The sequence below is a fragment of the Nycticebus coucang genome, chromosome 17 (assembly GCF_027406575.1).
Source record: "Nycticebus coucang isolate mNycCou1 chromosome 17, mNycCou1.pri, whole genome shotgun sequence".
In the NCBI taxonomy this organism is placed as follows: Eukaryota; Metazoa; Chordata; class Mammalia; order Primates; family Lorisidae; genus Nycticebus; species Nycticebus coucang.
This window is the reverse complement of record NC_069796.1, coordinates 72021997-72049516: the sequence shown is the minus strand read 5'-3', so window position 1 is coordinate 72049516 and position 27520 is coordinate 72021997. Positions and strand designations below refer to the sequence as shown.

At 48.2% G+C, this 27520-nt stretch overlaps 1 protein-coding gene across 2 annotated transcripts in view; it reads right to left on the bottom strand.

The window, feature by feature from the left end:
* The window catches only part of WWC1 (WW and C2 domain containing 1), a 182027-nt gene that overhangs the window by 95723 nt on the left and 58784 nt on the right, over positions 1 to 27520 (bottom strand). The window contains exon 2 of one of the 2 annotated variants that reach the window (XM_053567489.1): positions 552 to 661. The exons of the other annotated variant lie outside the window; for it this stretch is intronic. Within the exon in view, the coding sequence (XP_053423464.1) occupies positions 552 to 661 (110 nt within the window). The remainder of the gene's footprint in view (positions 1 to 551; positions 662 to 27520) is intronic. 2 annotated transcript variants of the gene reach the window in all.

The following is a 27520-nucleotide window of genomic DNA, read 5'->3' as shown; positions in this document are numbered from 1 at the left end:
ACTAGGAATCTTTGCACTAGATCAGGGTACTCGGATCACAGATTTGACTTAATCATCCCCTGTATATGCACTTACACCAATCTTCTAAGGATGTATGTGTGTACATGCTGCTGGGGGCCTGCGAGGGCTCTGGCTGCTCCAAGATAGTCTGACAATGACGTATCTTTCTTTTATGGGAAAGAAAAAAAGCTGTATGCACATGAATCTATACATGCTAAGAAAAAAAAAAAAACATATGCATATACGCATGCAAACACATGACTGGACAATTTCTGGATGAAACTTAGCAATGGCTGCTTCTGTAAATTGGGGAGCTGGACTGTGAGGAGTTTCAGATTCTATTAAAAAACTCTGCTAAACTGTGATTTTTACATGAGCCTGTGTTACCTATCTGTATCTACTCTGACATCTCTATCTAAATCTATATAAGACGAATACGGTCTGGCTGGAGGAGACTCTGCTGGTGGTTCTTCCAGACTCAGAGGAAGGGCGGGTATGTAGGGAGAGGCAGGGAGAAGGAGCACAGGGGAGGGAGGATGTCAGGAACTTACTGGTGTTGTGGTCTATGAAGTAATCTCCAACCTGTGCGTCATATGCCTCTTCCCATCCTAGCGGCAACTCATCACTAATGCAGTCGGCAAAGGTGAGCGGTTTGGTATACCTGGCGAGGGAGAGGAGAAACAGACTCCATCAGCCTATAATCCCCACGCTCCGACAGCTTGCTGCTTCTCTGGGCCACCTGTCCCTCTGGGCTGGCCCAAATGATCCAGAAGTTTTGCATGGTAGCACCAGTTCTGCTGTCCCCTCTGCTCCCGGGAAGGGGAAGGCATGCCTATAGCAGCAGGATAAGACACCCTGGGAGAACGGCAAAGAACCCATGCTCCAGTCCCAACTTTGCCACTCACTCGGTAGTGACCTGAGCAAGCCACCTTCCTTCTCTGGGCTTCTGTTTCTGCATCTCTAACGGAGGGTTTGCGGGAAAGGGCTGTAAAGCCAAGTCTTGCCCCTTGACTTGGCCTCTAGCCCTCTCTGGCCTCTCTACCTGCAACTCACTTGCCCACCCCTCCTCCAATCTTTATTCCTGGCTCTATCCCACGTTTGTCATGCCCACTTGCCCTTTGGAAAGCTGGCTTATTGCAACATCTAGGACAGCAGATGTCCCATCCCTGTGAGTTTGGCCAAGGAGCAGTATTTATTTGCCTCTTGAGCTGCTTCCCAATGTCTGTGCCCATGGCTGCCCTTCCCAGCCAAGCTGGGCCAAACTGATCTTTCAGAAACAACCACTCGCAAAGTCCCCAACTTCTGGGCAGTGAAGTGGTGATTATCACCAAGTCTTGACAGCTAAATCAAACAAACAAATCACCCAACTAAACTAACAAAGGCTTGTCAAGGCTGGAAGACTTTATCATAAACCATTTGTCAAGTGTTTTAATCAGAGTGTGAGGAGCCAGGAATTTAGGCCTATGAGACTCACCCCGAGTCCTACCCTCCTCCAGACAGTCACTGTGGTTTCTTCCCATCACTACCTCTGCCTAAAACACATATCCCTAATATTCTCCTTCTCCTATCTGTACCCTTCCTCCTCCCAATTCTCTGAAGCCTCTGCTGCACACCCTTTCTACAGACTGGTAAACTAAAGTACCCGCACAGTGGAACAGGCAGGAAGAGAACCAGGAAAGTCTAGGACAGTGATTTCCGACCAGTGTGCCTTCAGAGGATCTTAGGCATGCCGTGAAAATTTTTAAAGGCCATTCATTAAGTTATGTTTGAAAGACATTCAAAGCATGGCTCGGCACCTGTGGCTCAAGTGGCTAAGATGCCAGGCACATACACCTGAGCTGGCAGGTTCGAATCTAGCCCAGGCCCGCCAAACAACAATGAATGCTGCAACCAAAAAATAGCTGGGCGTTTTGGCGGGTGCCTGTAATCCCAGCCACTTGGGAGGTGGGGGCAGAAGAATCACTTGAGCCTAGGATTTGGAGGTTGATGTGAACTGTGATGCCACAGCACTCTACCCAGGGCAACAGCTTGAGGCTCTGTCTCAAAAAAAAAAGAAAAGAAAAGAAAGGAAGAAAGATGTTCAAAGCACAGTAGTATATTCTTTTTTTTTACTCTTCTTTTAAATTTCAGATTAATGTAAGGGTAGAAACAACTAGGTTATAATGTTTGATTTGCAGTTATGTCCCACACTCAAGAGGATTTACTTTCTCTTTTTTTTTTGATGAGCATAATTTAAGTGTGCCACAGAAGTGGTTTATTGTTGTTTTCTTTTCTTTTTGAGACAGTCTTACTCTGTCACCTTCGGTAGAATGCTGTGGCATCATAGCTCACAGCAAACTCTTGGGCTCAAGTGATCCTCTTGTCTCAGCTTCCCCAGCAGCTGGGACCACAGGTGCTGGCCACAATGCACAGCTATTTTTTTCTATTTTTTCTTGAGACACAGTCTTACTATGTCACCCTTTGTAGAGTGCTGTGGCATCACAGCTCACAGCAACCTCAAACTATTGGGCTTAAGCGATTCTGTTGCCTCAGCCTCCCAAGTAGCTGGGACTACAGGCGTCCACCAAAATGCTCACCTAGTTTTTGGTTGTAGCTGTCATTGTTGTTTGGCAGTCTCGGGCCAGATTCGAAGCTGCCAGCTCTGTTGCATGTGTAGCTGGCGCCTTAGCCGCTTGAGCTACAGGTGCAGAGCCCCGGCTATTTTTTTGTTGCAGTTTATTGTTGCTTAGCTGGCCCGGGCTGGGTTTGAACCTGCCAGCCTCGGTGCCATAACCACTGTGCTACGGGCGCTATTTTTAGAGATGGGGGTCTCACTCTTGTTCAGACTGGTTTCCTACTCCTGAGCTCAAGCAATCTACCTACCTGGGCCTCCCAGAATGTTAGGATTACAAGCATGAGCCACTGTGGCTGGCCATGCGGAAGTTCAATGGTAGGTTCGAGTGTGCTATAAGATAAAAAAAGGTTGGAAAATACTAGTCTGGGATTTCCAATCAAGAGCTTCTTTCCCTGTCACAGGCAACTACCCCTCTCTTGTCCTGTATATACTTTCTCTCTAAAACCCACTCTAGATGAAAGAAAAGACACTGAAAGAGCATGTGGAGGGGAGGACCTGGTGTGTTCATGTACCAGGCACACTCAGGGTCTGGCAGGCTGTGGAAAGCATCTACCAGTTGAATGAATGGATAACCCCAAAGCTTCTATTGGTAATTTACTGTTGCAGTATGGAAGTCTATTGGTTCCAGGAGGATGAGGCCAGAGGTACATATGCTACAAAGTAAGGATTTAAAGTTGTGTGAATTAGGCAGCTTACTTTAGCTCGTTGAGCCTCAGTATTTCTACCCGTAAAATGAGGGTAACAATGACTGTGAGTACACTTTGCACAGGTGCTAGTACAAACGAGCACTCAAAAAACATTAGTTGTTGGCTCGGCACCCATAGCTCAGTGGTTAGGGCTCTGGCCATATGCACTGAGGCTGGTGGTTTTGAACCCGGCCTGGGCTTGCCAAACAATAATGACAACTGCAACAAAAAAATAGCCGGGTGTTGTGGCAAGAACCTGTAGTCCCAGCTACTTGGGAGGCTGAGGCAAGAGAATGACTTAAGCCCAAGAATTTGAGGTTGCTGTAAGCTGTGACAGCACAGCACTCTACTGAGGGTGACATAGTGAGACCCTGTCTCAAAAAAAAATAAAATTAGTTACCTCCATTTACCAGAAGGAGAAACTGAGGCTAAGAAAGACTAAGTTACTTTTTCGATGCCAGTGATAAAGCTGGGATTTCAGGCAAGGTGGTCTGTCTCCAGGGTTCCTGCTGTGAGCACTAGGTTTTCTTAAGAGTTGACATCTTCAACACATCTCCTAGCCCCATGAAAAATCACAAGCCACCACTTTCAAGTACAAGGAGGGAACTGGGTAAAACACAGGTGGTGGAGACATTCATCCACTTAGAATGCTCTTCCCTTAGGAGCACCTGCTCCAGGCAATCTGAATAAAGTTTCAGCAAAGCCATCTTCAGCCAGCCACACCCACCCCCTGCCAAGACTCTGCAAGCATCAGAAATAAAGGCTGCTTCCCTCAGCACCTCGCCCTGCCCAAAGTTCTCCAAGTGTTGTGTCCCTTCTTGTTCACAGAGGAGGAAGACCTGTGAACAAGAGCCAAATCTCACCCAACATCATCTTATCTGAGAAATCCGTGAAAAGGGTCTCTGAGGAAAAGCTCCCCACACAGGCAGGCCCTCTATGTGAGCTACTCTCTCACTGACAAATCTGTGAGGCAACAGGAATGCCCCAGCCACCAGGGAGACCTCTCTTTCTGGCTCATTCCTCTCCCTGGACGGAGAAGCTCCCTCTGCCAGCTTGTCAGCCTGGAGATGCACATCTTATATAGACACATCCCCTCTGAAAGGCTCCCCTGAATCCATGCACGGATCATCAGCTTCTGAAATCTCTCCCTGGGGATCAATCAGTGGTGCATGCAAACAAGAGAATCCTATGTCCAGCACAAGTGGTGCTCAATAAATATTTGTGGAATGGGTGAATAACGTAATGAATATGTGATAACAAAAAATGTGGTGTTCTCTGTTTTGCTAACATCAGGGATGCTCTCGATATATTGTGAGAAAAACAACATTGGTGAAAGGTAAAAGCTACAGGATATTGTTATTGTATGATATTTTGCCTAAAACGTGAGAGAGTGTGTGTGAAGAAAAACTGAAAAGATATACAGCAACGTGTTATTTGGGTATTTTAATTTTTTCTTTTTTTACTTCTTTCTCAGCAATGCTCACACTTCCATTATAATTAAATTATTTATGGCTGGGCTCCATGGCTCATGCCTATGTTCCTAGCATTCTGGGAGGCCAAGGCACGTGGATCATTTGAGCTCAGGAGTTCAAGATGAGCCTAAGCAAGAGTGAGACCCCATCTTAAAAAAAAAAAAAAAAAAGGCTGGGTGCAGGGGCTCACACCTGTAATCCTAACACCCTGGGAGGCCAAGGCAGGTGGACTGCTTGAGCTCAGGAGTTCAAGACCAGTCTGAGCAAGAGCTAGAACCTGTCTCTAAAAAAACTAGCTGGCCATTGTGGCAGATGCCTTGTAGTCTCAGCTACTGATGAGGCTGAAGCAAGAGAATCGCTTGAGCCCAAGAAGTTGAGGTTGCTGTGAGCTGTGACACTACAGCACTCTACTGGGGGTGACAAGGTGAGACTCTGTCTCAAAAAAAAGGATAAAATATTTAATAATGGCTAACTCTAGGTCTAGAAAGCAAGTGATGTCTATTACATTCCCTCTCTGGGTAGAATGTGCTTTTACTTCATTCAACAAATAAGAAAACATGCTTGACATCATGTCGTTAGCAAACACATAGTGAAGCTCCACTGCTGGATTCCGGAGCTCTGCTAGAACAAGACCAAGTGAGTCTCAGAGTAATCCTGACCACCCCGGGCAATCTATCCTAGAGGTGCAGATGATGAAACAGAGGGAAATGTGAAGCAGGCACAGGCATCAAAGCTTTAGCATACTGGAACCTTCCATTGTCTATGTCTTGGTCCTAAGATATTCTATCAGCTTGGAAAATCTATGGCTGCTTAATGAAAAGGCAATTCAATGTTTCATCAGAGTCAGCAATACTAATGATTCACTGAGCTCTCTGGGTGTGATCATAGCAATGGGCGTGGGAGGATGGGACCAAAACACCAAAAATGCATTGCTTGTCTTGAAAACCACTGACTCCACTAACTGTTGCAGCCTTACCCATTGAGAAGCGAGAGCCCATATCAGTTTGTTAGCTCCAAGCATCAATGAGACACGTGGGGACATCCTATGGGGCTGAGATGTGGACTCCCACCCGCAGTGACCGACACTGTGCCTCACTGGGAAAAAGGAGCGTGAGGTGAGAGCCATGACATTCATTAGAAGGGGAAGGCAGGGGCGGCGCCTGTGGCTCAGTCAGTAAGACGCCAGCCCCATATACCGAGGGTGACTGGTTCAAACCCGGCCCCGGCCAAACTGCAACCAAAAAATAGCCGGGCGTTGTGGCGGGCGCCTGTAGTCCCAGCTGCTCGGGAGGCTGAGGCAAGAGAATCGCTTAAGCCCAGGAGTTGGAGGTTGCTGTGAGCTGTGTGAGGCCACGGCACTCTACCGAGGGCCATAAAGTGAAACACTGTCTCTATAAAAAAAAAAAAAAAAGAAGGGGAAGGCAGGAGGAGAAAGGCTTCGGGCTTGATATTCGGGCTCCCTTTGATGCAGTCGTGAGGAGGAAAAACCAGAGGGCTGACTGATGCCGAACTCCCAGAGCTCTTCCATGGGAAAGAGGGAAGCTTCTATGGGAAGGCTGTACAACTTATAAGCAATCTGGACAGCAAGATTCTCTCTGGAACAAATGCCAAGGGGGAGATGAATTATTCAGTGTGTGGAGACGTGTCTGAAGAGGAGTGTTTCTGGCTGCACAAGGATTTAAACACACACACACACACTCACTCACTCTTCCTGTCGGTAAAAAAGGAACTGTCCATTTAGACCAGTCCCCCTGGGAAACTGTGGGTGCCTCTCTGGCCTGCAACGTTTCACGTTGGGCAAATGCCAAAAATGTGAGCTGGGAAGAGATGTCCGCTTTCAGATGTGGCCAGGACTTGGGGGCCTGCCTGGAACTCCCAGCCCTCAGCCTCAGCAGCAGGGAGACTCATCCCCCATCCAGCCTGGCCTGGTTGGTCCCTACCTCCAGGCTCCGTGTCCTGAGCTGGTGAAAATCCCAATTGTGAAATCAAATGACCCAGATGCTGGAGGGGCCAGAGACAGGGAGGAGAGAGTGCCAGCCAAGAACGAGTTCTGCCTCTTCTTAATTACAAATCTCTGAAGGAGCACAAACATTCCTGAATGTTTCCCAACAGGCCCTTCTAGAAAAACAGCCGGATGTGTCTCCTGGGAGACAGGTTCTGCCAGGAGCGCCCTACAGAAAGCACACCGGCACACCTGTTGGGAAGCCCCCAGAGACCCTTCGCCTCCTCTCAGGGGCAACCACCAGTGGGCGGCTGTTTGTTGCTTTGCTATTTGCCTACGGGTGAGGCTGCGGGACACGTGGCCACCGTGGGCATTCTGTATTCAGACAGTGTGTCTTTTCTAAGGGAGGCAGCTCAGAGGAGCAGAAAGCTTCTTGCCAAGCTGAACACTGGGTGGTGATTCTCTCGGGACTGAAGAATGTGCAACCTATCTTTCATGTTCCTACTGCCTCGCGAGCAAGCCCAGGCTTCCCACAGCAACCTCTTTATCACCCTCCAGCAGGAAGCTGGCCCTGCAGCTCTCTGAGGGCCAGCTGGGCGGGATCACTTTCTAAAGGGCCCTCCAGATTCCCAGCCAAGAACTGTCCAAACTTTCAGCCGAACCTCTCCTCCCAGGCCCAGGCACAATGGCCAGGCCAGTTCCTCCTGCCCAGGGCTGTTTCACACGCATAGTTCCCATAGCTTAGATTTCACAACTCCTGATAACACCGCTTCACCCCAGCTGCAGAGCTCCATTTCTCAGCAGCCCCTTCACTTTTAGCACCTGGGAAGCCGGCGTGAGTAGGAAGAAAGAGCAAGGTTTGAAGTCCTTCCTTCCTTCCTTCCACTCAGTTAGGTTCAGGCACCTTTATTGTCTGATGGAGGGATGATAAAGAGCCATCTCACAAGTTTGTGAGGGCGGAGAGGTGTGCCAACCAGAAGGAGCAAGTCAACACAGTCATTTCAGAGAGAGTCATGCTATTCAGAAAAAACAGAGGGGTGCTGGGGTCAAGTGTAAAGGCAGGTGGGCATCCAGGAAAGCCTGAGGTAGGTCAGGGGCAGACAGGTGGTAGGAAGTAGCTGGCTGTGTGAAGATCTGGGGGAAAGGCATCAGAATAGCAGGTACAAAGGCACTGGGGCAGGGTGACGTTGGTAAGTTTGAGGGACAGAAAGGAAGGCTGGCCTGGAAGAGCGGAGTGTGCCGGGTGAGGGATGGCACACGTGGAGGCAGAAACGTGGCTTTGGGGTCTGTAGGCCCTTGGGTATGGGTTTTGGATTTTATTCCTCTGAGCACTGCCCCTGTGCCAAGCTGCACAGGGTGACCAAGAGAAGCTTTCTGCCTTGCCCTTCATTTTCCTTTCATCCTCATTTCAACCAATCCACCACCAAACAACAAGTTTACTGTGTGGACACTGCAGCCCCTGTTAAGCGCCATGAGGGTTCAGACACTTGTTTCTGCCTTCAGGAGCCAAGGGTCTGGCCTGCAAAACCTATTTACACTCCAAACAGGCAGAGGGTCATGCCCATGGCAAGGCGTGTGTCTGAAAGGCTACCTGAGGCTGTGAACCACAGGTAATCAGAAGATGCAGGGTAAGGTGCTCAGTCAGCAATGTAGGCACACAGGGCCACAGGGTCGGAGAGACAGCAGCAATGGAGTAGTCAGGGAAGCCTGATGGTTATTACTAACAAAGGCTCAGGACTTGAATGCTTGTCTGAAACCCAGGCCCCGCCTCTTCCAAAATTCTGGGTGCGTTATGTAACCTCAAGAGGAGTCTCCTTTTCTGTGAAACTTAAGTCTGAATTTCATATGAGTATAGTGGGGGTTAAGAGAGTACACGTATAAAGCACCCAGGACAGGGCCTGGGGTATAAGCTGCCCTCCCTCCGTAAGTGCGAGTTGTTAACAGGATCAGTGGAGAGATTTCTTTGCACTGAGTGAGAGTCACATCACCCTTCATTCGTAAATCCTTAACATTAGCTATCAGTGCCATGTTCTTCACCCCATGAGATACCCAGTGGTGGCTAACCTCATAGGCTCTGCAGCCAGCTGCCTGGGCTCCAACGCAGGCACTGACCCTCACCAGCTCTGTTCCCCTGGGCACAAACTCTAACCTCTCTGACTCTGCTTCCTCACCCCCACTACAGGGACGGGGACACTCAGGGAACACCACATGGTGGGGGTGAGGATCAGTGAAATGGACTGTGCTGAGCACACAGCACCCAGGGCTCCACCCACATTAGCTTTTATGATGAGTTAGACTTGTATACGCCTATTTTCATGATGGGGAAACTGAGGCAAAATATTTGTCCTGGCTTGTGCAGCTAATAAGCCTTGTGATAGGGCTGAATGTAGGAACCCACCCAAATAGAATCGCCCTATCCAGGAAGGAGTGAGCGTGCCAATCCCTACCCCCCACCCCACTATTACATTCCCACCCTGCTTTAAACCCACATGCTGACTTCTTTTTCGACTCAGCCGGCTTGCACCCAAGTGAATAAAGGCCACGTTGCCTACACAGAACCTGGACTCCCCTTCCTTTCTTTCATGTCTCAAAATAACCTCTAATTTTAGGTCCTTGACCTCTCACCTTGCACTGCACTTCACCGCCTCCTTTCCTGGAGGAGCTGGGGCTGCTTAAGCTCTCTCTCCTTAGAAACCTAAACTGGAGAAGGTGGGAGATGGCAGCTGAATTGCATTTGCTTCTCAAAATCTGCTTTCGGAAGGAGGCATTTACACCTGGAATTCCCCAGTTCTTCTCTTAAAGGCTTCCCAGCTTTCCTCCCTCCCTCCCCGTTCTCTCCGCTCTCGAAACACCTGTCTAACATTCTGCTTCTTCATCCCTCACACCTCCTTGCTTCCTCTCTTTGCTTATCCTGAAACTTTCTCGGCCTGGAATTCTTTCGTGGGGAAAAGAAAAGGAGGGACAGCTGGAGGAAAGATTCCAGACTGCCCCCCTTCCCTAAACCCTCCCTGTCAATCCCATTCCTGAAATTCTTTCATGGGGGAAAAAAAAGGAGAGACAGCTGGAGGGAAGATTCCAGACCTGCCCCCCTACCCTAAACCCTCCCTGCCTGCAGTCGGGGGCCCACAAACCAATGGTTCCCCTCCCCCTGCGAAATCTCAGGTATTGTCTTCACTCGGCCCCTGCTGAGCTCTTGGGGTCACACACCTGCACCCTTTGGGCCATTCCTCCATCTCAATATCTATGCCCATTCACTCTGATTTCTTCCAGCTCAAAAACACAGTGGTGAATCTCTTTGTGTTATCACCTGCTGGAATTTAAGAACACAGTTCTCACTCTGAGAAGCCAAGGCGGGTGGATTGCCTGAGCTCACAGGTTTGAGACCAGCCTGAGAAAGAGCGAGATCCCCTCTCTAAAAAAAAAAAAAAAAAATACCCGGGCTTTGTGGCAGGTGCCTATAGTCTCAGCTATTTGGGAAGGTGAGGCAAGAGGATCACTTAAGCCCAGTAGTGTGAGGTTGCTGTGAACTATGATGATGCCATGGCACTCTACCGAGGGTGACAAAATGAGACTGTCTCAAAAAAACAAAACAAAACAAAAAACAGTTCTGGCAGCCAGATCATGCATTAGAGTAGGTTGTGGCCAAATGACTACCTGAGGGTCAAATGCAGCCTGGCCATGTGTTTGCTGATCTATAGTGCTATAAAAATTGGAATTAGCATGCCTTTGGGGACAGGCACTCTCTTGTTGCTCTTAGTCCCTGCTGCTCTCTCATGCGTTCTTCTGCCTCTTCACAAGAGGCACTTTAGAGCAGTGGTCCAGAGTATAGGGCTCTGGGGTCAGACTCCCTGGCTTTAAATCCGAACTCTGCCATTTTCTAGCTATGTGACCTTGGGCAAGTTATTTAAAGTCTCTGTGGCTTATTTTTCGCATGTGCAAAACAGGACAACAGTAACACATTTATTAAGCACTTGCTATGCACTGCCAACTGTTCCAAGCACTTTATGTGTATATATATTTGCTCACTTGGCCTTTGTAGTAACTCTTTCAGGTAGGCACCATTCAGACCTGGCCCCCAGTGCTCTTTGAAGATTAAATAAGGTAATACATGAAACAGCACTTGAGTACGCAGTGAGCGCTTGATAAACGTGAGTGAGTCATTATTTACCCTGTTGTCCAAATCAGGCTCCTAATGCATAGGTATTAAAGAATGTCTCAGTTAAAAGGAATCTGACATTCAACCCTCTTACCTTACTCATGAGGAAAGTTGAGGCATGGAGTGAAAAGGCTTACCTAAAGCCACCCAAGGACCCAGCGGCAGAGCTGCGACTAACACCTGGGGACCAACGGTAGCCCTGTATCACACTTCTTTCACCAAGACATCAAGTCAGTCTGGTGCTGGATTTGGCTCCATCTGAAATTCAGCAAGTGTCTGAATGGCCTCTAAGAAATAATTACTGATAGCATTTTCTCAGGATAACCAATCCTATCATGCTGGAAGGAGAATTATCAAGTGGTAGGACCAAGGTGGAACTATGAGGCTCCCATTTGTGAAGAGGTGAGGTTGAGAGATGGGCCCTTTGCTTGTTACCTCCTTTAGGGGGAGGGGGTAATTTCCTAAAAGCCAATAATACCATGGCAGGATGGAGCCCTTGGTGTACCTGTTTGCTCCTCACCCAGCTCAACCCCAGCTTCATCCCCATTCCCAAATTAGGGGTTAGGTTATAGAAGCTCCATGTTCCAAAAAAAAAGGGGGGCCGATGGGACCAGACAGAACTCCCAGTTCCATCCTTCCCGGTTGTATAATCATAGTCCTTTCCTTACCCAACTCCAAGCCTCAGTTTCCCCATAGGTATAAAAAGCAGTCCAGAAAACCTGCCTCCCAGTGTTCCTGAAGAGATTAAATGAATTAGTACGTGAGAATGACTCAACACAGCAGCTGGTATACAACTCCAGGCAGGCCTTAGGCCCGTGGAGACACTCAACCCCCAGCCTTATTCCTTCCTGTCCTATGAGCTGGGTTTCTAAGGGCTCTCCCCAGGTGCTAGGCTGTCCAGAAACCTGCTCAGCAACAAGAGCACAGGCAGTAATGTACCCAGTCCTGGAATTTGGCCATTCCAGAATCTTCTGTGCCTTAAGGTCTGGCCCTCACCATACAGCTTGAGGAGCTGGTCCTTCTAGAAATGGAATGAGCCTCTGAAAGCTTCTGTGGGATCCATCTGACTTAGGGCCCCTCCCAACAGCATAGTTTAGGCAGAGCGCTTAGAGAGAAGTGCCAAGACCTGGGTTTGAATCTTGTCACTGCCCTTGGGCCTTACCTTCCAACCTGCAAAGTGAGGGAGCAAGACTAACAGCTCGAAGGCCCCTCTACAGGACTGGCCTCCATAGTCTAATATCTGGCCCCCCTGTCCCAAAGGTCGAGGGCACCTTCCGTCTAAGGCCAGTTCCTAGGCACTGGAACATAAAACAAATCATTTCCTTTATCCTCACAATACTTCTATGACCTGACCACTGTTTAAACAACAGGACACTGATGCTTAATAGAAATAAGAATAATAATACAGACAAAATTTCACCAAGTATTTATTTGTAAAATGCCAGGCACTGTCCAAGGTCCCTCATGTAGACTCTATTTCACTAATTCTAAGACAGTCTAAGACATCTGGAAACACATCCAGCCACTCTGAAATTGGTATATATGTCACCACTGCTGACATACACAACCAGTGGTCAGCCAGGCTGCCATCCTGATGCTGTCAATGCCTGTGTGTGCACAGATACCAAAGGGACTGGCAAAATGGGTGTCACGGGCTTGTGATAAAAGTCCCAGAAACAAGAGAGGAGCACTTTTAACCCCTTAGGAACCAAAAGCTGGGGAGAGGTGTGGAGGAGGCAGAGAACAGCCTGTTCTGCAGCGTTCCCAGCAGGAGTCCCAAACTGCCTAACTACTGAATTGCCAAGCTTTGTGTTTCTTTGTATGGAGGCTGCAAGGCTACCACTTGGAAGGGCACAAAGGACTATATTAAAAGCACAGACAGCAACATCTCGATTAAAAAGGGACTCCAAAGAATTGGATTCTGAATACGAGGATATTTTAGGAACACCAGAGCTTTACTTTATTTTTTTTTTCTGACATATAGAAAAGTGATTTGTGGGTAGCACCTGCGGCTCAACAGAGTAGGGCCCTGGCCCAATATGCCGGAGGTGGCAGGTTCAAACCCAGCCCCGGCCAAAAACTGCAAAAATAAATAAATAAAAATAAAAGTAACATCAAAATAAAGTAGTTTTCTTTAAAAAAAAAAAAAAAAAGTGATTTGTGAGTTAAAAAAAAACAATATAAGTTTATTTCAACAAGTGTGATATGAGGTATTCTATTTAATTAAAAAACATTGGGTCAGGCCAGGGGCGGTGGCTCATGCCTGTAATCCTAGCAGTCAGGGAGGCCAAGGTCATAGCTTGAGTTCATGAGTTCAAGACCAGCTTTAGCAAAAAGCGAGACGCTGTCTTTACTAAAAACAGAAAAACTAAGGCAAGAGGATTGCTTGAGCCCAAGAGTTGGAAGTTGCTGTGAACTATAATGCCATGGCGCTTTACCCAGGGCAACAGCTTGAGACTCTGCCTCAAAAAAACAAACAAAAAAACATTGGGACATAGTTCAATTGGCACCATTTTCCCTTTCTTATGGCACATAAGATAATGGTGCTTCTTAAAACCAATGTTATATTTATTTGTAATAACCCCAAGTTAGAAACAACCCAAATGTCTCTCAATAGGAAAATGGACAGACCAAAAAGGTATATCCATACAATAGAATACTACTCGGCACTATAAAGGAACAAACTATGAACATGTGCAGCAATGCAGGTGAAATCTGTCTGAGATTTGGAAGGCCAAGGTGGATGGTTTGCTTGAGATCAGGAGTTTGAGACCAGCCTGAGCAAGAACAAGACCCTGTCTCTACTAAAACTGGAAACAATTAGCTGGGCATGGTGGCTCACGCCTGTAGTCCCAGCTACTCAGGAGGCTGAGGCAAGAAGATTGCTTGAGCCCAGGAGTTTTGAGGTTGCTGTGAGCTATAACACTACGGCACTCTAGCCTGGGGAAACAGACTGAGACTCTGCCTCACTAAAAATAAAAAATAAAAAAATAACAACAACAAAAAACAAATGGGCGCAAGGAGAGTTTTGGAGAAGACAGGAATGTTTGTTTCATCCATGCACAGGTGCATGTTGAAATTCATCAAATAGCACCCTTTGAATACATATAATTTAGTGTACTCCAATACTCCCTCAATGAAGTTATAAGAAGAAAAAAGGAAAACTTTATATTCAGTGTCATATATTAACTTGTTTAAGATAATTTTGTAAGTACTGTTATTAGTTCCATTTTACAGATGTGGAAACTGAGGCACAGGGAGCTTAACCAATTCATTCGACACTCAGCTATTTGAGAGGCAAAACCAACTGGCTTCAGCTCTCAGCTGTACCACTGAGTGATTGCACAAGTACCTTAGTATCACTGGGCTGGTAATCGCCCATACCCACTATCAGAAGATGACTTGGTGATTGCTGAGGGACCTTTCAGTACTGAGTTTCCACATCTGTATCCCAAGGACTTACCCACGGTCATACAGCCACAGAGAAGTGGATCCTCCAGGGCACTCAGGCTCTCTGAAACCTCACCTAGTTCTCCTTGCCCATACTCACGCATTCTCTGAAAAACACCTCCTGACATCCCCCTACTGTGGATGGCAGGTCTTTCCTCCAGGGCCACTGAGCTGTGCATGGCACATTACAGGCATCCTGCCAGAGCCCAGAGAGATAAGACATTGGTCCCCCAGGTTATCTACCCAGATACCCTGACAGCTGTCCTAGATGCTATACCTGCTTACTTCTGGAAAACCCAAGCCAGCACAGCCTGGCCACATGCAAAGACTCCCAAATTTTGCTGATTGCATCATGGTGGGCAGACTGATCCAGGCTGAAGCTGGCCTTGTCTGTCCATCCGACTCCCACTTCTTTGTTTTTCGAGACTACAGAGGTCTGCAGTAACTGATTATGAAGGAGATCTGCATGAAACTTGAAAAAGAAAATGGTTTTCACCACTGAAAAGTATGACTTTCTTTATGGGTTTATTTCTCTCCCATCATTTCTTTTTAAAGAATATAAATAGAAAGTTGTTCCCTGAAGGGAAGCCCTACCTACAAGTCAACGTGAAACACCAGTGTTCTGAGCTGAAGGTGGCTGGATTAAAGTCACCAGCAAAACAAATATGCAATTAAAACAGCTATTTTGGGAAGCCCTGGAAAGAGGCGGCTACAGTATGAATTATTCATTCACACTGCTGGGATGACTTCTGGGCATTGTCCTCTTTGCTCTGCTCTCCTTCTCTTGTTCATTCAGCCGCTCAAGCACAGAAAGGGAACACAATACCCTAGCTTGTGCGTGCGTACGCACACACACAGAGGCCAGGTTGACACTCCAGATGGTGAGCCACATGGAAAAGAAACCCACAGGTTGGCAGACGCTTTTAACTCCAGTGCCAGGGGAGAATGTATGAATTTCCAGTTGGCCCAAAAAGTGTGTGTGTGTGTAAGAGACAGAGAGAAAAAGACAGTATCTTAGTATCCTGCTAATAGCTGTAACCTTAGCATCTTAGCACTGAGTGAATGTTCACTGAATGAATAAATGAACTCATGAAAGAACAAAAATATTTCACGGGAATTCTCAGCAAGGATCACAGCTAGGCCCCCTCTACCTTCCAAGTTTTGCTTGTCCCAACAAAGAGGACTTTATGATTAGGGTCCTCAAAAAGTGCTTTCGGATTCTTGACCTAACTTGATTCTCAAATCACCACTCCCCTATGTCATAGATGAGCAAATGGCCACTCACAGACCTTCCTACAATGACCAGGTTTGCAAGTCCCGGGTTGGGCCAGGATTATTGGACATGGGCCACTGGAGTCCTGGCCCTCTGCCTGACCCCCTCTGCCCTGAACGGTTCCCTATAGACCTCCCCCCTCACTCCCAGCTAGTAACCAGAGAAGCAGGGCCACAGCCAATCCTCCCTCCCCTGGGAATGGGTGACCTACTGGGTAACCAACAGAGTCTCCTTCTCCTGTTTCATTTTCATTAGTGTAATCATCATCATGCAGAAGCAAACTCTCCTTGGCATGTGCATTCTGCAGCCCTTGGATAGCTCTGCTCAAAAGTCCTGGGGAAGAAGGTAACACCTGGGGACAGGAAGGATCCTCGTGGATGGACTACAGATTTCAGGTATTTGTGAGGCTAGGTTGACTCCATCACCACATGTGATTCTCAGAGCAGGGTATAGGCTGTGGACTTCTCCCAGCTCTGCTGACTGGCACTGACGTACTGTGGCTTCTTTCCCATGGACACCAACACACAGGAGCCGACAGGTCAGGGGAGTGGGCAAAGGCTGCGGACCCACAGGTACCCAGGTTCCCATCTGTGAGAGCCTAGGCCCGACCCTGTGCCTCTGTGGGTCACCTGCAGCCTGACACAGAACAGGACTCAAGAAGCATGGGTTCCTTTGCTTCCTTCTACTTTCTCTCTAGAATAAGGCCTTCTAATAAATATGCTCTTCAGTGACATCTAGTCTAATCAGCAGATGTCATATGGCAAGACTTGGCAGTGGGAAAGAGCATATGTGGCTATAACACCAGCTGATGACCCAGACTCTCCCCTTGCTGCTCACCCCCTACGCCCTACATGGATGGGGGAATGGCTCCCCAAGCTCGGAGCTTTTGCAGGCCAAGGGCCAGACTTTACCTAATGGATTTCTAGAAGCCGTAGATTGTTCCCACTTGTTCTCATCATGGTCCCCAAGGGTACTGTTGACATCTTTCCCTCCCTGGCTCCCTCTATCTCTTCCTTCCCCATCCCCAACCATGGCCCTTCCCTTTCTTCCTGGCGCCCTCCCGCCCCATCCCCTCCCTACATGGCAGCCCCCTCCTCCCTTCTCTAGCTGTATACTTCCTCAGTTCTTCTGCCCCCTCTTTTCTGTTCACTCCCTGGCCCTCCTTCCCATATAAAAACAACAACATATAAATTCAATCTTGTCACTGTCTTGCTTCAATCCCTTCAAAATCTTCCCACCAAAAGGAGAGGAAATCACACTTCTTGCAGGGCCCTGCAGGGCCTCTGTGACCAAGTCCCCTCCCCCCCATTGTTTGCCTCTCCAGCCTCAATTTCCCTCAATTCTCAGAGCATAGTAGCCTCATTCCCACCCAGAGCCTCTGCCCTATCCACATACTCACACACTTTTTGCCCAAGAGGCTTCATGGAAACCTTACCGTTACTACCCCTCATTACATTCTGGTGCACTGTTTGTTGACATGTTGACTGTCCCACTCAGATGGAGTTGTGCTCCACGGCCCACCTCTGCCTAACTGTGATTAGACCCAGGGCTTGGCGCAAGGTCAGTCAATGCTCCTTCATATCCGCTGAATGAGTTGAAGGTATCCCTTCCTCAAGGGCCAGTTTTATTTTAGGGAGAAGAGAGGTCTTTCTTATTCCCTTGTCCCTCCTGAAATAAAGCCCCTGAGCCCCACACTTACAAAGTGAACACTAGACTCCCATAAAGACTTTCAGGGACGCAAAGCGCACAGCCCACTCAGGACCTGCTGCAGGCCACAGAACAAGAAGCACAGTGCTCTCCACACAACCCACAGCAAACTGGAAACTGCCGAAGAACAGGCCTGGAGACCCTTCCCTGGGAAGACAGAAATGACAAGTAAATCAGGTCCACAAAGAAGAAACTCGCCAGTGGGGCAGATGTCCAGAAACCTTTTTCCAGACACTGGCAAATTGGGTTCACTCATAAGCTTCAGAAATAATTCTTTGCTTTTGTACCTAGGACAGTGCTAGTACTAGGCACATCACCATAAGTGTAGAATGGAGGAACACAAGAAGGAGTTTTTTAAAACAAGCTAAAATATAGATGAAAAATTTATCCGAAACAAATTTAAATTTTGTTTTCCCTTAGAGAAAATGCAAACCAATAAGAAAGGATTCCACAACAAGCCCCTGATTTATGTCTTCTCCAGTGCATCAATATTTAAAAACAAAAGATGAAAGGCATTCGTTTCGGGAAGAGCCTAAGCTAATTACCAAGTATCTTTTGCATAGCTACTATTACACGTCCAGCACCAAGTACTATATATGAGCTTAAAACCAGCTGGAAATAAACACCCAAACACATTGATTATCCATGACCACATATATGGAGGAATAAAAACAAGACAGACATCATTCAAGATGAGACTTTCATGGAAGGTGCCACAGGATTCCCAGAAAGGCAAGATCCTTGTGTGCTGCACTACTTCCAGGAGGTTCCACTTAGGAAGCAGGAAGTATCTTGGGCCCTGACTTGGCAGTGACCAGGTCAAGTAAATAATGCCATGTGTTTAACCTTTACAACCAGGCGCTATGCAGTAGAGGAAGAGACGCTTGTGAGTGGTGCCTGACTGGCCCGATGGCACGCAGCTATGGAGGAACAGCCCCCAGACCACGGTTCAGGGGTTCAGGCACAAAGGAGGTCAGGCTTCCTGGCTGTTGTGTGGGACAAAAGCAGCAGCCCTAACTCTCTGGCAGAAGAGGAGGAGCGGCTCTCAGGCGCAGCAGAAGACCTGAGCCAGCCAGAGGCTCAGCAAAACCACAGCAGGCTGGTGCCAGGAGCAAGGCAGTGACATATTTGCATATTAGCAGCATCTTGTCTCTTTACTTAAGAACTTCATATACAGGCTCAGCACCTGTGGCTCAAGCAGCTAAGGCACCAGCCACATACACCTGAGCTGGTGGGTTCGAATCCAGCCCAGGCCCACCAAACAACAATGACAGCTGCAACCAAAAAACAGCTGGGCGTTGTGGCGGGCGTCTGTAGCCCAGCTACTTGGGAGGTGGAGGCAGGAGAATCGCTTGAGCCCAGAAGTTGGAGGCTGCTGTGAGCTGTGATGCCACAGCTTGAGGCTCTGTCTCAAAAAAAAAAAAAAAAAAAAGAACTTTATATACAAAGGGCAAGAACTGCCTCGGGGTCTGGAAGGATAGTGTGGGACTGGAAGAGTCAAGAAGGAAGAGCCAGGCCACTGGGGGTAGTTCTCGGGAAGCCCAGGGAGGGGGTGGGGGGTGAAGTTCCATATAGCCTCCTGTTAAAGAATCAAGAGGCAGGAAAGTGCGGTGGCAGCAGCCTGCAGTGGGGGCTCTGAGAAGGCCTAGGGATGGCGGTCAGCATGGGAAGGGCTGTTCTGGTCCCCCTGAAAGGGGCCAAAATACACAGAAGGGGGTTGAGATTAGGAAGGGGGCTGCCCGTAAGTGGAAGGAATGTGGGCTTTGGAGCTTACAGGTCTGGGTTCAAATCTGAGTTCAGTCAATCATCACTGAGGAGGTAACCTTACCTCGTTAATAGCAATAACAGTAACAATAATGGTTCTCATTATAGGACATTAGTGTGTGCCAGGCATTGACCTAAGAGTTACTCATACTGACTCGATTTAATCCCTACTGTAATCCTCTGAGAAGGTACTCTTTTGTAAAATTAACAATTACTATCCAGTTTGCTTAGAGGCAAACTGAGGCACGGAGAGGTTCAGCCAGTTACTCAAGGCCCTATAGCTGGAAGGTGGTGGAGCTGGGGTTTGAATCCAGGCAGGCAGGTTCTGAGTCCTATGCTCTTGACCAGTATGTACCATGCAATTAGTAAAACAGGAACACCACCACTACCTTACATAGCTATTTTGACTATCAGGAAAGAAAAAGTGCAAATAGCTCTGATTCCAAATTAAAGCTCAATGAGTGAACCTTGAATAATTATTGTCTAAACCCAATGCATAGCAGAAGCCACCAAGGCAAAGGAAATCTCTGCCAAAGGTATACTAAGTGGTTCTTACTCTGCAAACATTATTTGACCACCTGAAATGGATATTCCATTTTTCAGATGATGAAACTAAGGCTAAGAGAGGTTAACTTGCTTAAAGGCACATAGTTGGGACCCCAAAGGGGCCTCAATCATGAGAACTTGACAGGCATGTGTGAAGGGATATTTGGAAATGTGCGTTCATTAATGCTTATCAAACTCCTGCCCTGTGCCAGGCCTTCTCCTACTGGACGATCCCAGATGTCCATGGATGCTCGGATTATCTGCAGTGAATAGGATAGAGGGTCCTATGGCCGGTAAAGTGAGATCTGAATCCAAATTGGCCTGACTCCACAGGCTGTGTTCCTTCTGCCAGGCTGGCTGCCACTGCAGGGTCACTGTGCAGAGAATGTAGAGCAAAGCGGGGTGCTGGTAGAGAAGGGGCAGAGAAGCAGCCAGTTCCTGGGCAGGCACCCCATCCCGATGCTGAGTGGAGTGTCTACCCATTAATACCACCAGGGCAGGAAGACAACAGGCTACCCAGTGTGGGGAGGTGGCAGCAGCCTCGCTGTGGCAGGCATCCTCACTGGTCTCCAACCCCACTTCCCCAAACCTCCCAGTCTATCCTATTCCTCCTGTCTGGGATGCCCAACTCCCTTTTCTGCCTTCTCTGGAGGTCAAAATCCTCGGCACGTACCCAGGCCCACTGCAGACTCCATCTTTCCCCTGCCCCACTTCTGCCAGGCCCCAGGGGAGTGCCTGTTCTGATCTCCCACACCATGCACCCCGCCTTCCATCGCACCCTACACACGGCACACCACTGTGTCCTGCTCTTCTCTCTCCTATTAGAGTGAGAGTCACTTCAAGGCAAGGTCTCAGTCAGGTTCACTTCTGAATTCCATCAGCATTTTATATTTGCTCTGTGTACACGATGTCTTTCGGTGGCATAGGGGAGGACATTATGGGGTGCACATGTGAAGCCAGAATACGTCCTGGATCTCTTAGTGAGAACACTATTCTCTTGTAAATTCTCCTTCACTTTTCAGATTTAGTCCAGAGCAGAGCCTCAGTCTGCAGTGTCACCTTAAACATTTGCCAGGCCCCTTTTTCAGTGAAGGGGTTCCCACAAACCATCTAGCTAGGAATTGATAACCTCATTCTGCTTCTGTTGGCAAAAATTGGGAAAAGGACACCCCAATAACTGAAGTTTGGGAAGCCCTAATTTAACTCATTGCTTGCAATGTTAGAGTAGCATGGTCAGGAAACATTTGTTGAGCACACAGTTGAGCAGAATAATGAGGGAATAAGGGAATGAATGAATGAAAGATCATAATAAAGACACGCTCTCCCCCACTTCCTTTCTCTCATGTCCTGCCCTTGGCCAGATGCCCTTCACTGAGTAGAGAAAAACAAAACATTCTTTTTTGTAGAGACAGAGTCTCACTTTATGGCCCTCGGTAGAGTGCCGTGGCCTCACACAGCTCACAGCAACCTCCAACTCCTGGGTTTAAGCGATCCTCTTGCCTCAGCCTCCCGAGCAGCTGGGACTACAGGCGCCCGCCACAACGCTCGGCTATTTTTTGGTTGCAGTTTGGCCGGGGCTGGGTTTGAACCCGCCACCCTCGGTATATGGGGCCGGCACCTTACCGACTGAGCCACAGGCACCGCCCAAAACATTCTTAAAAGTAGGGAGCTGAGGGAGAGGCGGTGCAGAGGAGCTCTCATCTGCTATCTAAGCACCCTTCTGGTCGGAAGCTGGGGAAGAGCAGGGGAAGATGTGGAGAAGGCACCGGGTTGCACCACCAAGCACCCCTTCTGCCTCTTTTGATGAGAGCACCGCAAATTTCCTGGGGAAGCCACTCTCTATGATTCTCCACCCATGTGCTTTGGTGGGGAATTAATTTCACACCAGCTCTGAAGGAGAACAGGTAATTGCTCCTCAACTCTAGCCTCTGGTTCAGGGGCTGGTAAGTAACCCAATGTGGGCTAGTGAGAGTTAACCTTGGGACTTCTCTCCAAGCAATGCATAAGAGAGACCTCTTCCTGCACTTTTCTTTAGTCTGGAAGACCATCATGTGCAAGCCGAGAATGAAGCCAGCGCAGCAGCAGGCAGGAGTCAGGACATGGAGAGAAACAAAGTCCCAAGAACTGGAGCCTGGGGTCTGACCACTCCTTCCCCTGGACTTTTCCAGTATTTGAAGTGATCTATTCCTCTAGTACAGTGGTTCTCCACCTGTGGGTCATGACCCACAGGAACTGTATTAAAAGGTCACAGCATGAGGAAGGTTGAGAACCACTGCTCTAGTATTTAATGTCCAACTTATCTGGGGGCTTTTCCATGAGATCCTAGAGGAATGACCTGGAGGTGGGAGGTGAAGCAGGTGTTTCAAGAGCAAGGGTGGAGACAGCTCACAGTTGGAGGGCCCAGGAAGATGGCATCCATGTAGATTACCCCACTATGTACGGAGAAAAATGTTGAATGTTACTTTAAAGATACAAAGGCTGTTGGTCATGGAGGTGGAGCTGGTGGGGCTGCCAGTCCAGACTCTTCTAAAAGCTAAAGGACTGAGGAGGCCCCTGCCCAGTGGACTAGAAGTAGCCAACACCACCCTCAGCTCTGCTTTGGCATCTGTTTACAAACAGAAGCAAAGGAAGAAGAGCCAGTTAATAAGGGGCTAAGAAAGTAGCACTCCTGGCGGCGCGTCTGTGGCTCAGTCAGTAGGGCGCCGGCCCCATATACCGAGGGTGGCGGGTTCAAACCCGGCCCCGGCCAAACTGCAACCAGAAAATAGCCGGGCGTTGTGGTGGGCGCCTGTAGTCCCAGCTGCTCGGGAGGCTGAGGCAAGAGAATCGCTTAAGCCAAGGAGTTGGAGGTTGCTGTGAGCTGTGTGAGGCCACGGCACTCTACCGAGGGCCATAAAGTGAGACTCTGTCTCTACAAAAAAAAAAAAAAAAAGAAAGTAGCACTCCTGACATCCTACTGTGGGCTGACCAGCACATCTGGATGTGGCCACTCACCGACTAGGTGAGCAAGTCCTTGCAACAGCTGGGACTGTCCTTTCCAGTAAACACTAGAAAGCTGTTACAGCTGTCTGCAGGGCTGTGCTGAAAGTGAGGGTTGGGCTGCTTGGCCAGGACTAAGGCCTACTGAGTGGGATGGAAGGCAGAAAGCTTTTTGTAAGGAAGGAAAGAGGAATTTCTTGAGCCTAATGTTGGAAAACTTTAAAAAACTATCAAGAAGGATGGCGCCTGTGGCTCAGAGAGTAGGGCGCCAGTCCCATATACCGAGGGTGGTGGGTTTGAACCTAGCTCTGGCCAAACCGCAACAAAAAAATAGCTGGGCGTTGTGGTGGGCGCCTGTAACCCCAGCTACTCGGGAGGCTGAGACAAGAGAATCACCTAAACCCAAGAACTGGAGGTTGCTGTGAACTGTGACACCACAGCACTCCACTGAGGGCGACAAAGTGAGACTCTATCTCAAAAAACAAACACACACAAAAAAATTATAAAAAAGAAAACTATCAAGAAAATCTCTCTACAGGGCAGCGCCTGTGGCTCAAGGAGTAGGGTGACGACCGCGTATACCGAGGGTGGCAGGTTCAGAGCGCAACCTCAGCCAAACTGCAATGAAAAAATAGCCGGGCATTGTGGTGGGTGCCTGTAGTCCCAGCTACTTGGGATGTTGAGGCAAGAGAATCGCCTAAGCCCAGGAGTTGGAGGTTGCTCTGAGCTGTGATGCCACAGCACTCTACTGAGGGTGATAAAGTGAGACTCTGTCCCTATTAAAAAAAAAAAAAAAAAAGAAAGAAAGAAAAAAGAAAAGAAAACTTTTCTACAGTTATAAGGAAGGGAATGCTGTACACAAAAGGAGCTTCCAGGATACTTTCTCAGGAGCAGGTTTTCCTGAGGTCTCACCTCTCTGTGGATGAAGGACCTTGCTGATCCCTGACACAATTACAGGAACCAAGTACTGAAAGGACTTTAAGCAATCCCTGAGTCCAGTCACCTGACTGTGGAGATGGTGAAACCAAGGCACAAGGAGAGAAAGGAACTTGGCCCCAATCACTCAACAATCGATCTGCCATTTGCCAGCTCTAGAACCTTGGGTATGAGAGCTAACCTGCTGTGCCTCAGTTTCTTAGGCTGTAAAATGGGAATAACAATAGTCCCCACCTCACTGAACTTTTGGAAGACTTACAGAATGACGTGTGTATAACACTGAGCACCATGTCTGGCATATAGAAAGCAGTCGAGGCATGTTAGCTTTGGAATTTTCAGACTCAGGAATTTTCCCACGAGGAGAGAAACCCCTTTTTTCCCCATATCCCCAAGCAAAGAACCTAGACTACAGCTGGAGAGCTGGACACCCCAAGCTTCACCCCAATGAAATGCCTCCTAGGCCACCTTCAGGAAGGGCTGTGTTAAGGCCAATTCCTAGGTTGATCATTTCTTTCTTTGTATTTCTCCAGCAGACCCAGCCCAGACAACTGCTCCTCACTGTCCTCTCCGGATACAGCCTTTGTATCCTCCTTGGAGCAGTCCTTGTTTGTGATGGCCATCAAGTATGTGCAGCTCCCCTCTGGCCCGTCCATGGTCGAGGTGGGATAAAGGCAGGCCTGTGCTCATGGCCAAGCTCCCAGCCCACCCCGGAACTTCTTGAGAGGTGTGCTTCAGTGAAAGGGACAATGATGTGTGGCCCTTCCCTCTGCCAGCAGCTCTTCCCATCCGGCCGTGGATTAAAGGAGCCTGGGTCACTGCCCAGGCGGAATACAGCCTGCAAACATCCTGGGGACGTACCCTTCCTTGGCAGAAAAAACAGTAAGTAGAGAGGGTGAGGGTGATGGCTCGACTTCCCCCTACCTGCCCTGTACACATGGCCATGCACACGTGGCGGTTGCGTTCCCTGAGCTCCGGAGCCAGCTCTGCCACGCGTCAGCTGTGTGCCCTGCACTCTCGTCACTACTCCGGGTGCTACATTCTCCCTACCTGTCAAATGGGGCTGACAGTAATACCCATCTCTTTAGGGATTGCAGGAGTTAAGGAGCGTAAGTGTACCAGGTGTTTGCACAGTGCTTGGATACAGTAGGTGCTCAATACTATTATTAAGGTAGATATGTCAAAAAATAAATCACCATCTCTTGAGCACGCTACTCTGACCCTCCAGACCAGGTCGGATCCTGGCTTGATAAGCCCATGGCCCCTCTGCTTCCCAGCTCTTCACAATGACTCGTGATCTCAGATAGTAACTTTCAGGAGGATGAGATTTAGCACTGTTTGGGTTGTTGCAGTGTTCCCAGAGCACAGGGCACAGAATTGTACTTGGTGTCTAATAATATACAGGAATTTTTTTGTGGGGGGTGTGGGGCTGACTCGGCTTGATAATGACACTGTAAAAAAAAAAAAAAAATCATCTTCCAGAAGGGAAGGCTAATAAATGAAATAGATCTTCACATAGATTTTTCTCTGCCTTCCGGGCTTTCCTCGTCACTGAGGGTATATAACGAGGGCTGTGCCCAGAGGAGGCCAACAGCTGACAGAATGGCAAAGACGGTGTCTTAGTTCCACCTTTGCAGCACCCCACAAACAGAATGAGCAAGGGTTTTATACAACCTTTTCCTCAGCACCAACATCTTAACAAAAGATCCTGGGTGGTGCCCATAGTACAGTGGTTACAGCATCAGCCACATACACCAAGGCTGGTGGGTTCGAACCCAGCCCAGGCTCGCTAAACAACAATGACAACTGCAATTAAAAAAAAAAAAAAAAGAGGCTCAGCACCTGTGGCTCAAGCGGCTAAGGAGCCAGCCACATACACATGAGCTGGCGGGTTCGAATCCAGCCCAGGCCGTCAAACAGCAATGAGAGCTGCAACCAAAAAAATAACCGGACGTTGTGGCGGGTGCCTGTAATCCCAGCAACTTGGGAGGTGGAGGGAAGAGAATCGCAGGAGTTGGACGTTGCTGTGAGCTGTGATGACACTGCACTCTACCCAGGGCGATAGCTTGAGGCTCTGTCTCAAAAAAAAAAAAAAAATCTGAGGAGATGCCAGAGCAGCAGCTAGGACCCAGGCCACAGAATTCTAAACTCTTCCAGCAGTGGAGGCCAGTGTGAGTGCTGGAAGGCAAATCAGAGGCATGCTGACAGCCCGTGGTGGGCCAAATGAGCAGTGCGCCTGGAATTGCCTCTCTCATGGGTCTGCCTGGAGGGCATGTTAAATCAATCACTCCCAGTGTCCCAGGCCCTAGGACATAGTGTCCAGGTACTCCAAAGTCAGTGCTGCTGAACTGGAGAGACCCTGGCCTTTGAGGAGGGGTCACTCAGTAGATTAGGGGCATTGCAATAGCGAGGGGTGATATTGAGGATCCTATCAGGAAAGGAAGTGGGAATCCAGGGGATAAGCTCAGATTTGCAGATTCAGAATAATGTAGGGAAGTAATTCCTGCAGAAGACAGAGGACTACAGGCATTCTTCCTATCTGTTTAGCTCCTTTTAGCTGCCAAAAAACACTCATAGCATCTACCCAGTGCCCCAATATCAGGAGGGAATCAAGGGGACAGGGTGGAACAAGGGACACTAATCAAATGGCTCCTACTTCAATCTACACAGAACCAAGCATCCTTGTCAAACTGAAAAATAAGGCATGTCTGGCAATCACCAATTTACAGAACAATCTCACTCAAAGAGCATACCAAATGTGAGCCCTGGGGAAGTCCCCTGCTTTTTACTTGTTAACTCATTCTAATTAGTCCCACAGGTTTCTCAACAATGGCTCACCTGAATTCCTCTGATCCTAGCCAAACAGGAGGTATTAAAGTGAGCCAAGTATTCTGCATGCCTTGATCCCCTGAGCAAGCATTTCAGGCATGGACTAAGGCAGGCGTCCTCAAACTTTTTAAACAGGGGGCCAATTCACTGTCCCTCAGACCGTTGGTGGGCCGGACTGTATTTAAAAAAAAACAAACTATGAACAAATTCCTATGCACACTGCACATATCTCATTTTGAAGTAAAAAAAAAACAAAACGGGAACAAACACAATCACACCGCCTCATGTGGCCCGCGGGCTGCAGTTTGAGGACCCCTGGACTAAGGCATGGTGTATGCAAAGTACCTCATCACTGGTTTTGTACCTGTCAAATACAGATTTCTAGTCTAACTCCAGACCTACTGACATTGGTCTGCAAGAACCTCCCCACATCCTTCTTCCTTTTTACATTAGACAATTGCTCTCAGGAGCCAGGAGACTCAAGGGTGGGCATCCCAGTTAAATGGTCTTGTAGGTGCCTTCTAAACCAGTGGTTCTCAACCTTCCTAATGCCTCGGCCCTTTAATACAGTTCCCGTGGGTCATGACCCACAGGTTGAGAACCGCTGTTCTAAGCCATCTGATTCTGCTATCAATTGAGGCCAGTCATTTCTCCCCACCCAGATAGTGTAGGAGAGAGCCTTTCTCACCAGAGTCCTGGCATGCTGGCAATACTCTTCATATTCCCAAACCTGACATGGTTTCGAGATGACTTTTCCCTGCTGTGGACCTTGGGTTTGGATATAGAGTGGCAATGAGTTATGATCTACAGCTCCATAGAAAAACTGGGTCACAGATAGGTAGAAAAAGTATGCTGATGAAAACCACAAACACCACTACTTGGAGGTAATAATAATTAACACTTGTTGAGGGTATGCTATGCTCCTGAAGCTAAACTAAGCTCTTTGCCTGAACTACCTCATTTAATCCTCCTGAAGATCCTATGAGGTAGTGAGTAACATTACCCCCTTTCTATAGGTGGGGGAAAATTAAGACTCCACCAATTTAATGATCTTATCCAAGTAGAACCTGGGATTCAAACCCAGCTGCTTTGACTCCACAGTTTGCCCTTCTCAATCATGTATTATCCTGATGTCTGTACTTAGAAGATCACTTATCCAAAGTATACAA